Source organism: Malus domestica, chromosome 07, assembly GCF_042453785.1.
Source record: "Malus domestica chromosome 07, GDT2T_hap1".
NCBI classification, from domain to species: domain Eukaryota; kingdom Viridiplantae; phylum Streptophyta; class Magnoliopsida; order Rosales; family Rosaceae; genus Malus; species Malus domestica.
Window position 1 is genome coordinate 23,221,167 of NC_091667.1, and position 13,392 is coordinate 23,234,558.

A 13,392-nucleotide genomic window follows, 5' to 3' on the forward strand; every position below is an offset into this window, starting at 1 on the left:
GTATTTGAGTAGTCAAGGATATGTGAACAACAAACTATGCCCTTGTGTGTTCATTAAGAAGTCACATTCCGGTTTTGTGATAGTTGCAGTATATGTTGATGACATGAACCTTATCAGAACTCTTGAAGAGCTTGTGAGGAAAACTGATGCACACCTGAAGTTGGAATTTGAGATGAAAGATCTAAGAAATACTCAATATTGTCTCAGTCTCGAGATAGAGCACCGTTTGGATAGAATCTTAGTACATCAAACGAACTACAACCAAAAGGTGTTGCACCGCTTTAATGAAGATAAAGCAAAGCCTTCGAGTACTTCTATGGTCGTTCAATCGCTAGATGCAAAACACGATCCCTTCTGTCCGAAAGAGGATAATGAAGAAATTTTGGAACCTCAAGTTCCTTATCTAAGTGCGATAGGTGCTTTATTTTACTTAACTCAATGTACTAGACCTAACATCTCCTTCACTGTTAATCTTTTGGCAAGATACAGTAATGCACTAACACGCAGACACTGGACTGGAGTGAAAGACATCTTCCATTACCTTAAAGGTACTACGGATTTGGGTTTGTTCTATCCCTATGGATCCTCTACTAATGCCGCACCCCCCCCCCGCTTCTCAAGTCGATTCTTGTCTTGTTGGTTATGCCGACATAGGATACTTATCTGATCCGCATAAGGCACGTTCTCAAACGTGTTATGTCTTTACCGTTGGAGGCACCGCAATCTCTTGGAGGTCAACTAAATAGACCTTAGTTGCCATTTCGTCTAACCATGTTGAAATTCTCGCCTTACATGAAGTAACTCAGGAATGCTTTTGGTTGAAAGCAGTTATGGGCCATATGTGAAGCTCTTGTGATCTTTACCGCATCGTAGATGTCCCGATGACGATCTTTGAAGACAACGTAGCATGCATCGAACAACTTAAGAAGGGTTACATCAAATTAGACAACACCAAGCACATTGCGCCAAAGTTCTTCTTCTCACATCAACAACAAGAGCATCAAAATATTGAAGTCACGTAAATCCGTTCACAAGACAATCTGGCCGATCTTTTCACCAAATCACAACCGAAGGCGACGTTTCAGAAACTTGTTCAAGGATTGGTATGCGTAAACTTTCTGAGTTGTAACATTGCTATTTCATTTTGGAATTGTGTCAAACTTAGGGGGAGTATCCTGAAGGATACTTGCTTGATCTTAATGTACTCTTTTTCCTTATGATTATAAGCATTTTTCCCACTGGATTTTTGCTACCTAACTAGGTTTTAATAAGGCACCCACCTTGGGCTGGACATATCCCTGATGATGTCCTGTAGATGTTTCTTTTAACTTTGCATTTATCACGCATTTTTCCTTAGACTGTGGATTTTGTCCCTACTCAGCTTTTTGCCATATCCTTAGGGTTTTTTAGTGAGACTTACTTCTTTATGCAAGTTCCTACCTCATTGAGAATAAGCGTTGTTCCCAGAATCAGTGTCGACAAGTCCACTTCCTTAACTTCTGCATGATGCTGAAATCTACCTTGAGTATTAACACACTCAATAGGGTGTGTTATGAACTTTCCTAGTTTAAGTGTGATTGTGTAAATCCTAGATTAGATTGGATTCTAGTTATTCTTTCCTATATGGACTTGTATTGTTTAGAGATGAAGAATTTATTCTCCCTTTTTACTACTATAAATAAAGGCACCACGTAAGGGGGATAACATATCCTCAACACACATATTCCCCTATGATTCTACAAACACATTTCTCTTCTTTCTCTTCCCTTGTCGTTGGCCCTTTCCCTTTAGTCATATAAAATAGGCTACAACACTTGTAGCATTGTTATTATCGAGCTTTTTCTTTCATATTGAGTTTTTTTTCTTTATTAGTAGCGTACTTGATTTTGATTCAGATGTTTTAATTGAGTTGATTTGATGCAAGTTAGAGTAGATGTCATACTTAACTTGGGTTTACCTTCTTGCAATTGATACCATAAACCCCTATTTCTGGATGACATGCAATTAGGGTTTGTGTGATTTTCCAACGATTTCCATAGAGCTTAATTGGTTATAACTTGTTTAAATTCATCTATATGCCATAGAGGGTTAATGTGTTGGGATACTTTTGATGAATCAAATACCATGACCATTGAATAACTTAATTTAGGAAAAATCAATCATCAATATTGGGGAGCTACTTGTTCATAACATATTAAGGGATCAAATAAAATTGGTTATGGTGAATTCGGGTGCCTGTGCCCTAGGCCTTGTTTTATTTCCTTGCATTTTATTTTCAAACTTTAGTTAATTTAAGTTGAATTCAAATTCTCAAATCTTTTCCGTTAAAACTTCTCAATTATAATTTGTTTGAATTTAATAAGTAAGATTTTTAGAATCAATTTGATCTATGTGGGAAGATATATGTGCTTATATGCTATACTATTATCTGATTCGTATACTTGTGAACACTAAGTTCAAGACTTAAGGTTAATTTTGGTTATTTAATTTTTTGCAAGAGTAGAGAAGGAGGGAGAGAATTTTTCTATTGAATAATATACAATTTATATGTGTAATAATATACAATTTATATGTGTGGGTTTTATTGCTAATATCATCCAAGCACTTTGTGATAAAATTTCATACCTAATAATAGATGGTTAAGTTAAAAAAAAAAAATTGTTGGATATAAGTCCCAAATAGGGGAATTATGAAAATACAATAAATTTGTGTATGGTTCCACTCCTAATAACACTACATTTTGTAATAAAACCCAAAACCTAGTTATAGGTGGTTAAGTTGAGAAATTATCAGTGTGGTTAGAAGTGGGTCAATGGCCCGTCTCTCTGAACATTTAATAAAAATATCAGTGATTTAATGGTGGATCTTCATAGAGCTAAAAAGTTTATCATGTTATCATAACAGGCTTATATTACGATACATCTTAAGCTGAATTACTGGGCTCAAATTTATTTCCTTAAGTTAGCCTAGCTTTAACATTCTCTTTTGATACTTCTTGGGCTCAATTTACTAGGCTCAAATTTGCTTCTTTAAGTTACACTAACTCCAGTTTTGAAATATTGAATGAATGAGTGGACCTTCAAAAATTTGTCTTGGTTCTGGTGAAATAATGATCACTTTCGAAAAGTTGCAATCACTCTAGCATAATGAATTGACCAATTCCTAATGTGGGAATTAGCTTCTCCTGTGACATAGGTGAAAGATTCACTTCTAATTTTTTACATGTGATAAAACTCCGGAAAAGATAGATTCATCAAATTCCAAGTGTTCAATAAGTAGTCATTTCATTCATTAGTTAAAAAAATTTCTTGGGTGATCTAGAGTACCGGATATTCCAAGTGTTTTAATTATTAAATTTTGAATTTTATAATTTTAAATAAAAATTTAACAGTTAAAATATTTATGTATCCGATGTTGTGGAGCATGCAAGAAAGTTCCCTCATCAGTTTGATGATGCAACATTTGCAAAGACATAATCATACATTAGGAAAAGCAAGAGGCCACTTTTCAGAGCCAGTGGAGTTTTCAGTGCCACTGTTTCCCTATGAATTTGGTCTATTCCATGAATCATTCTGAAGTCTGAAGAAAATACTTGGACAGATCCATAATCATACATTGTCCTTAAATTTTTTATGCAAACAATAGTAAGAAAGGAGTACTCCGACGTACGACCTCAAATGGAGAACTAATCATATTTAACCACTTGAACTTTAAGTCCTGCATTGTCTTTATATTTTAAATATGGTGTAATTTAATTTGGAAATATACAATTAAGAAACTTAAGTAAAAGGTTGAAAACATGAAAGAAATATTGTGAGGAACATTGGAAGAAACTAAGAAGAAATGTTGTATGCGAGTGGAACGCTGAACCAAATCACGTGTTATAATATAAATGAACGTCTATTTACACTTTGAACACAGATCATCTAGGGTATAAAATTAATAAATCATAGTGTTAAAACATAGGTAGAAAGAACAATAATTTCTCAAGGAGTGAGGAAAACTTGGAGAATTCTGAAAAGTGAGAAATTTGTAGGAAAATAAGAGTGAGAACATTGTAATCAACTAAGTCACATAGTTTGTTAATAATGACAGACTTGCACCTTCAACTTCAGGCCATTCATTAGAAAGGGGAAAAACCCTTCAATCAGATTCCTTCTACTACCTACCTAAATACTCACTGCTCCCTAAAATTACATCCCAATTGCCTCTAGAACATTATTTAATGGTCAAACCTACATCTTAATCACATGTCAAATCAAACTAAAAGATTGTGACAAGTTATAGCTCACAATCCCCCCTTCAGTTTCAGCCATTAATCACCTCAACCACCTTCTAAGGTCACTAGTTGAAGAAGGGGAAATCTCACCACCATGACTCTCAGTGCAACAAGAAGAATAGTTAGACTGTTGCTCCACGCCGAAATGCGATGCACTCACACTCTTAAAGCTTGGACTCCTCAAGCTGTATCCATAACCTCCATACCCCATTGCCAGGCCGTAAGGATCAGGAGCTGGAAACGAGAGCCTTTTCTTTGCTGATCCAGCTGCTCGTTCCCGGTCTGGTGTAGATAGCCTTTGCCGGGGTGCACTCTGAGAGCGTATCCGAGCCTTGGCAGACTCGGTTGCAGCCATGTAATTAGGCAATGCAGCACCAGAATTGGCAATGCTACTATTGCTTGTACTACCCGCCCTGCTGCTATGTTGTTGGTGCACAGCACCAGTGTAGACATAGTTGGACCTAAGACTTGGAGTTTGAGATGCATTGGAGCTTCTATCTTCTCTAACGCAACGAGGGCTTGCAGACCGGACTAGGACAGGCCGGGTTTTTGATGGTGAGGGTGTGATAGGGGAGTGATGATGAAAGGGTTGGCTTTGGTAGGCTCGATCTCTATGGAGTGGTGAGCTGGGTCTTTGTTTTGGTGAGCCAGGTCTTTGTTTTGGTGAACTGGGTCTTTGTTGTTGGTGTTGGTGTTGGTGGTATTGGCTTGCACTTGATCTTCTGTAGTTTGGTGGTAAATTAAAATAAGGCTGAGGGGTGTCAATTTCGACTGTTTTAATGGGGTCTCTCTGGTCAGTTGAAGGTCTTCCTCTGGTCTCCCATGGCTTTGGCGCCAGCCATTTCGGTCTCTCTTCAAGCTCATCCTCATTTCCCATAGACGGGGCCCTTCTGTTCCTCCATATCTTCAATTACGCAGAAAACTGAGACCAATTAGCTCATGAATGAAATGAAACCATTGAAAAAAAGGAAAAAAGAAATAACAGAGCTACTATGCATTCAAGTGGATAACAGACCTGTTGAGAAAAGGCTTGGGACAACGATTTCTCACGCTTCATTGCAGCTTCTTTCCGTTGCTGCAACATGGCTTTTACTTCCTCAATGTTGTGAGGACGTTCGTCCCAATCGTCTGCTATGATACTTCCCTCTCTAGAATGCTACACACAAATTCAATTACTTGAACTACTCTGTTTCTTTCTTTCTTTCTTGTAAGTGAAAGCAAGAGAGGGCAAGAAACCTATGTTCCACTAACATTGTAAAACAAAAAAATAAAAAACTACTTCCACTAGGTATCTTTGAGTAACATTGCGGTACGGAGCGGGACTTGAAGTTGAACTAGGGCACAAAGTTTCTTTCTTTCTTAAACGAGTTCCCATTTTTTATTTTTGGTTTTCAATTTTCATATCTAACACAATCACACGAAAACTTAAAACTAAAACGAAATAGTTATCGGCCAATTCCTTTCTTTCCGCTTTGCAATTTTCAATGTCAAAAGCATGAAAAACATTTAAATCATCGACGATTAGCATTTCAGAATTAAACATTGTTGCTATTCGGGAATGAATCTAACTCACCATGGATTTCCTATCCGAAATGTCTTGAAGATACCGCGATTCCCAAACGCTACTAGTGGTGTCACTAAACGCAGACTGTCTGCTGCCTTCGTGAGAAAGCCTGGTGCGCTGATCGAGCACCCGAGCCTGCACCCGAACCAGAGCCTGCATGCACTTAAGCGTCATCTTTGCTTGCTTCCTCACATTGTGGCCTCTCACCAAGGCCTGCAACTTCACAAGCCCCTTAAGCGCACGAAGCGCCCTCCTTGCCTAAACCACAAACAAAATCACACAACAATCAAAACCCAGTTTCCCATTTCCTCCTTTAACTTTCCCAGCAACCAAACAGAAGTTTAGATCTAGTCATATTAAATGCTGTAAACCTACCAAGTATCCTCTGAAAGCTGTCTGGATAACAATGGCGTAGTAGTGTTCTCTGGCATGATTGGAAGGCCTAGTCAGCCGAGCTACCTCAGCGGCTGCGTGGGCAGTAGCCATTGCCGCTTCCGCCGTAGCCACCGCCACAGCAAGCACGTGCTTTTGCTCTGCAGCTGCTGAAATATGCTTTTGCTCCGCAGCTGTTGAAACATGCTTTTGCTCCGCAGCTGCTTCTTGGGTCACGGTTTCTTGTTGGTTTAAATTTGTGGGTTTTCTGAAAATCCACCTTCGCTTCTCTCTTTTCTGCACGAACCCCAGAAAAACAAAGGTAAATTCACATTTTCTGGATTTGCTGCGCAGTAACAAAAACAGAGATGCAAAAAACAAAGAAAGTGAAAAGATTTTGGGTTTTAAAGAAAAAGAATGGACCTTTTGATCTTCGTCGTCTTTAGTGGGAGATCTGAAAGCCCTTTTGACAGCAGTCAACCAGGAAGTGCCTCCCTTCTTCCCCATGAGATAATACAGTAAAACTAAAACCCAGCTGCATTTACAGCTGCGAAGTAGGAGGCTGAGAGAGAGAACACAAAGTGACAGATAATGCTGGTGGGGGTGACCGTGGCTTGTACGAAAGTGCTACCTCTTTTAACTCTAAAGATTGATAAAGAAAGTTTGAGAGAGAAACCCAAGAATGTGACTTGTTCAGCTAAAGCTTAAGATTCATTCAATCAATTTGATGGAAAAGGGAAAACAATAAAAAGATTCATTCAATAAAGTATTATATCAAAGGGATGTGATATCTACACATCCCATTTTACTTCTCACACCTTTTTAATTTTCGGCTGTCAGATCGGATGAATTGCAGAAGATCAATGGACAGAAATTATCAAAGATGTGTGAAGTAAAATAGGATGTGTAGATAGCACACCTCTATATGGGGTGTTCAGGTTCGGAGCGCATAGCTTTATCGGCGTTACTTGACATCTTAGTCTAATATTCTACCACAATAACACGTGAGTATTTGGTATAATATTGTGTTAATGAATAATAAGAATGTCAATAACACAAAATATTATTTGTGCAGCCACTGCAGCAGTGTACGCATTTTATGTAAATCCTCCGAACTGCTGATGTTCTCTCTCAACTTACAAATTACTAAAATTTATCCCACAAAACATCCATAGAAATGGTAATGAATCGATGGCTTTTTTTTATTTTTCTTCAGAAATGTTAAAACTCAGGCTTTTTGGAAGGCATTGAAGGAATGTAGGTTTTTGTTATCACAAATGGTCTCTAACAGTAATGGGTGGTGTCAGAGAGGACCTCAACAAAACTTTATAAACATAAAATGTAGGGTTTTTATTATCACAAATTATTTCTGAAATTGACTCTCATCATCAAGATGGTTCTTGAAATTGAAAATCAATCATTGTAGTCATTAAAAATAAGTGTTGCAAATCAATATGGTTCTTCCATCACAATTCTATTAAAAAATCTAAGAAGTGCTGATGTGGCACATAAATGGGCCCCATAAGTCTTTTTTTTTTTCTCACAAATGGTCCTTGAAATTAACCCGCGACATCAAAATGGTCCCTCAAATTGACCACCGACATTAAAATAGTCCATGAAATTAAAAATTGATCAATATAGGCCCTCAAGTAAGTGTTTCAAATCAATGTAGTCATTCTGTCAAAAATTATGTTATGTGCTGATGTGACACATAAATGGGTCACACAAGTATAATTAAATTTTTAAAAAAAAATTACGAATAGGCTTAATAATTTAATAGTTAATAAAAAAATTGTCAACCCAAAAATCCAGTCCTGCAATCACCTCCGATCGCAGTCTGCATTTCTATACCTCATTCACTCTCTATTCTCTAAAACAAAATCTTAATACACCCATCTTTACACACTTTCAACACCCTTTACCGAATTGAACCTGGATCGTGATCACCTGTAATACCCTGAAAATTTAAATATATGAATTAGGTATTCACAATTATGAATATGTGGAGAAAATCGAAAATAAATCGATTTCTGGTTATGAAAATTTAATTGAGAAATTTTAAAATTTTGTTAAAGGAAATTATTATAATTTACGTCGTAAAATTTATCGATAAGTGAAAAAGATGAAAATGCCCTAGTTGGTTTAACGTAAGTATACGAGGATGTATTTTATACTAATTTATTTGAATTTAGATTTTAATTAAACTAGTTACGAAATTTGAAGTTTGGAAAACTAATTATCTAAAATCCGTAGACCTTTCGATGTCACAATTTATATTTTTGAATAAAGCTTGATCTCACGAACGCATAAGCACAAACCGTTTGTGAAATGGAGTTATAACGAATAAGTTAGTAACGTTTAAAGTCAGGGATATTTTTGTAATTTTAACCTTCTCTAGAAAACGCTAGATTTTCTGGAGCGCAGAGATTGTGCACGTGTATGGCTGGGATGAAAGGAAAATAAGAGAAGGGACAGAAATTGATGGCTGAGATGGAAATGAGAGGACAAAAAATGAGAAATTGAGGGAACATATAGGCCAATCAGAAGGGGGGAGATAAAAGAAGTGATGAATCAAAAAAGGAAGAAAGGAGGGAAAGGAGGGAGAAACAAAAAGGGGGAGAAACCGGGTCTCCCTTGACCCGTATGGCCCGACTGGCGGGAAACATGGAAACCAGTGGTTTTCCGGCCAACTTCCGGTGAATTACGACGAGACAACACTTGAGAAATACCTTACGGCTTTCCCTCTGCCAATTCCACCCAAAAATTTAGGAAAATTGGCCTTGAATTTGGGAAAAACAGCACCGGTGGGTGCGAGGGTTATTTGCCGAAATCCACCATTTCTGAAACATTCTCTTCCAATTCCCACCACCATTAGACTCCCCTTGAGGCCTAGAACAAAGCCCAAACAATAGTAGGGGCGGCGGAGCACTGGAGGTGATGGATCAAAACCACCCATTTTTAGGGTTTTCGGCGGTTTTCAGACGAATTGGATCTTTCCCGGCCAAATTGGCCATAGTCACAGGTATGAAACTTGCTTCACTCGATGAGATCTACTTACATGTAAAATTTGGTAATTTTTAAAGTTTGTCGGAAAATTTGATTTTTGTTCGACGAAAACCGCCACCTACAGCGGCGCATGGCCAGTGTGCCGATGCTACCTTTTCATGCAAATTTTGATATTTTAAATCCGTAATTGGTACCCATTTGAGGTGATTCAATTGTGAAAGCTAATGTTGAATATTTTCAGAAATGGATAAAGGAATGAATGGTGAACTACGAAAGGCTTGGTCCTGTTCAAGGGTACGTAGGCAGTTTAATGGGAGTTAGATGCAAACTTGAAATAACTGAGATTAATCTTTTGTTGAAAATTGTCTAAGAAAAGGGATTGGGTGTTTAGTTTAAAGATTAACCTTATGTTTTTGGTAAATAGATTTAGTTATAGATTTTGTGAGAAATTGAGAATTTATTAAATAAATTGTGATCCTTAATTAAAAAAATGAATTGTGATAAATGGTAGAAAATAAACAAGAGTTTAATTTGGGCCTATCATAGTAATTATCTTCCGAAATAAATTTTTCGGGTCGGGTCGTTACAAATGGTATCAGAGCAAATGATTCTACTTTACAATGTGAGATATTATTGATGTTTGTGGATGTGAATTGTGAATTGCATTGATATTGCATTATTTCATAAGTTATATGGTTAATGAAGAATTTATGTGGAATACCTCTATTGTGATTCACCATGAAGTGAATTGAATTGAATGGGAGTAGAAAAATGTTAAAATGTCATATTTCATGTTATAGCTTCAAAGAGGAGCGCTTGATTAAAGTCTCAAATTAATCTAGAATTGGGTAGATATTATGCTATGCATTAGGAAAATCTTAAACGTTAAGATGATTGTGAAAATGTGACAAGTAGATGGAAAAGTCGTATTATACCTAGGTAATTGAGGAATGTTGAATTGGGTGAAAAGGCCCGTGGATGTTGAATTGGGCGAAAAGGCCCATGGATGTTGTTTTGAGCGAAAAGGCCCGTGGAATGGGAGGAATGTTTGATTGGGAAAAATGGCTCGTGGATGTTGATTTGAGTGAAATGACCCGTGAAATGTGGAGAAATAATTGAATGGGCACAAAGACCCAATGTTTCCGAGAGAAAAGCTCCATGTGTGGGCTGTGAGAATGAGTTATCAATGTGATGTGTAGCTTCCAGGTAAATTACGATCTTTTCCAGTTGGTAGTCACTTATTGGGATAAAAGAAAAAGGTGATGAAATCATTGGTTTACTAATGATATTTATGGCTGAAAATTTAAATATTTACAAAAAAAAAAGATTAAATTTATAGAACGGGAAAGAAATCATAAATCGAAGTTATGAATTGTTCATTATAATTGGAATGGTGGGAAAACCATGGAGATTTTTTCATTTATTGAATTATTGGTGGACATGAATAATAGAATGAGAATTTGAGTTCGTTTAGTATAAATGGAAATTGTGGGTTGGTTTTAAATTCCTCACTATTATACAGTGATTGTGATTAGAAGTTCCAATAATTTTCGCTAGAAATTCTGACATATGGGTTGCCAATTCTGTTGGTTTGACTTGAAATTGTAATATTTACTTAGCCACTGCTGCTTATGGCTTGAAATTTTGATATTTATTGGGCCGATGATGGATATGATGGGAATATATGATAATTGTTTGCAAAAAAAATAAAAAATGGATATGGCAAAAAATTTCTAAGGTCTGGTATCGCCAGTGATTATGGCCATAAATTTTGAAAAGAATCAAGGTAACGGCTATGTGTAGCCAATGTTGGTAAGTAGTTTTACCCATGAGTGTGGTTCTTATGCTAGCATTTATCTAGCCGATGGTAGATATGGTTGGATAATCTGGTAATTATCTGGCCAGCGAGGATTGTGACATCCCACATCGCCCAGGGGAGTGATCCTTAAATGTATATTCTCATCCCTACCTAGCACGAGGCCTTTTGGGAGCTCATTGGCTTCGAGTTCCGTAGGAACTCCGAAGTTAAGCGAGAAGGGGGCCAGAGCACTCCCAGGATGGGTGACCCACTAGGAAATTGCTCGTGAGTTCCCAAAAATAAAACCTGTATCAGATCCCTGGCCGGAAGTATTATAACATCTCACATCGCCCAAGGGAGTGATCTTTAAATGTATATTCCCATCCTTATCTAGCACGAGGCCTTTTAGGAGCTCACTGGCTTCGGGTTCCGTAGGAACTCCGAAGTTAAGCGAGAAAGAGGCCAAAGCACTCCCAGGATGAGTGACTACTGGGAAGTTGCTCGTGAGTTCCCAAAAACAAAACCGTGAGGGAATGGTAAGCCCAAAGCGGACAATATCGTGCTACAGGGGTGGAATGGGCCCGGGATGTGGTGGACCCGGGTCGGGATATGACAAATGGTATCAAAGCCAATCCCTGGCCGGAAGTGTGCCGACGAGGACGTCGAGCCCCTAAGAGGGGTGGATTGTAACATCCCACATCGCCCAAGGGAGTGATCCTTAAATGTATATTCCCATCCCTACCTAGCACGAGGCCTTTTGGGAGCTCACTAGCTTCGGGTTCTGTAGGAACTCCAAAGTTAAGCGAGAAAGAGGCTAGAGCACTCCCAAGATGGGTGACCCACTGGGAAGTTGCTCTTGAGTTCCCAAAAACAAAATCGTGAGGGAATGGTAAGCCCAAAGTGAACAATATCGTGTTACGGTGGTGGAACGGACCCGAGATGTGGTGGACCCGGGCCGGGATGTGACAAGGATTGCAACTTGACGTTTGATATTTATTTTGCCAATGTGTATGACTAGACTTCATGATATTTATTCTGCCAATTAATGTGGCTGGAATCTGAGTATATTTGTGAAAATCATGATAACTAATTTCGTCGAATTATTTATTTTCAGCTTGAATAAAATCGTAGACTGAAGTTATGATTTTATTCACTATAAATAGAACGGTCTGATTAGTTCTAAATCTCTTTTCTTTATTTGATGGTTGGAAATCTCGGTGATGAGATTTATTTAATGGGGGTCGAATATAATACCCTGAAAATTTAAATATATGAATTAGATATTCATAATTATGAATATGTGGAGAAAATAGAAAAAAAATCGATTTATGGTTATGAAAATTTAATTGAGAAATTTTAAAATTTTGTTATTGGAAATTATTATAATTTATGTTGTAAAATTTATCGATAAGTGAAAAAAGATGAAAATGCCTCTAGTTGGTTTAACGCAAGTATACGAGGACGTATTTTATACTAATTTATTTGAATTTAATTAAACTAGATACGAAGTTTGAAGTTTGGAAACTAATTATCTAAAATCAGTAGACCTTTCAAGGTCACAATTTATATTTTTGAATAAAGCTCGATCTCACGAACACATAGGCCTAAATCATTTGTGAAACAAAGTTATAACGAAGGAGTTGTTAACGTTTAAAGTAATAGATATTTTTGTAATTTTAACCTTCTCTAGAAAGCTCCAGATTTTCTGGAGCACTGAGATTGTGCCATGTGTATGCTGGGATGAAAGGAAAATAAGAGAAAGGAGAGAGATGGATGACTGAGATGGAAATGAGAGGAGAGAAAATGAGAAATGGAGGGAACGGATAGGCCAATTAGAAGGGGGGGAGAGCAAAGAAGTGACGAATCAGAAAAAGAAGAAAGCATGGAAAGGAAGGAGAAAAAAAAAAAGGGAGAAACCGAGTCTTCCTTGACCCATGTGGCCCAACTGGCGGGAAACATGGAAACCAGTGGTTTCTCGGACAACATCTAAGAAATACCTCACGGCTCTCCCTCTACCAATTCCACCCAAAAATTTAGGAAAATTGGCATTGAATTTGGGAAAAACAGCATCGGTGGGTGCGAGGGTTATTTGCCGAAATCCACCATTTCTGAAACGTTCTCTTCCAATTCCCACCACCATTAGATTCCCCTTGAGGCCTGAAACAAAGCCCAAACAATAGTAAGGGCGGCGGAGCACCAAAGGTGACGGATTGAAGCCACTTATTTCTAGGGTTTCCTGTAGGTTTGAGACGAATTAGAGCTTTTTCCGGCCAATTGGCAATGGCTTTGCCCATTGGTGACGGCTTGGTCCATTGGCAATGACTTCTGAGACATCACCATTAACATTTAGGCAATCAACATCCTTACAACCTT

The 13,392-nt window shown here is 37.7% G+C and overlaps 1 protein-coding gene across 1 annotated transcript; it reads right to left on the reverse strand.

Annotated features, from left to right (window-relative positions):
- Window positions 1–4,012: 4,012 nt before the first annotated feature.
- Window positions 4,013–6,946, reverse strand: LOC103410222 (protein IQ-DOMAIN 17-like). Its single transcript, XM_029105764.2, has 5 exons — window positions 6,639–6,946; window positions 6,219–6,512; window positions 5,853–6,101; window positions 5,295–5,435; window positions 4,013–5,183 (listed from the first exon to the last, which is right to left on the reverse strand). The coding sequence occupies exons 1-5, from the start codon at window positions 6,720–6,722 to the stop codon at window positions 4,320–4,322; spliced, it is 1,632 nt and encodes a 543-aa protein (XP_028961597.1). The 5' UTR covers window positions 6,723–6,946; the 3' UTR covers window positions 4,013–4,319.
- Between the last annotated feature and the right edge of the window lie 6,446 nt (window positions 6,947–13,392).

What these genes read in the sequence shown, in the direction of transcription:
- LOC103410222 (XM_029105764.2), bottom strand. Translation starts at nt 6,722, where the DNA reads ATGGGGAAGAAGGGAGGCACTTCCTGGTTGACTGCTGTCAAAAGGGCT. An exon ending in AAGACGACGAAGATCAAAAG is followed by an intron (nt 6,513 to 6,638) that starts GTCCATTCTTTT and finishes GGGTTCGTGCAG; the next exon opens with AAAAGAGAGAAGCGAAGGTG. An exon ending in CCCAAGCCTTTTCTCAACAG is followed by an intron (nt 5,184 to 5,294) that starts GTCTGTTATCCA and finishes GCGTAATTGAAG; the next exon opens with ATATGGAGGAACAGAAGGGC.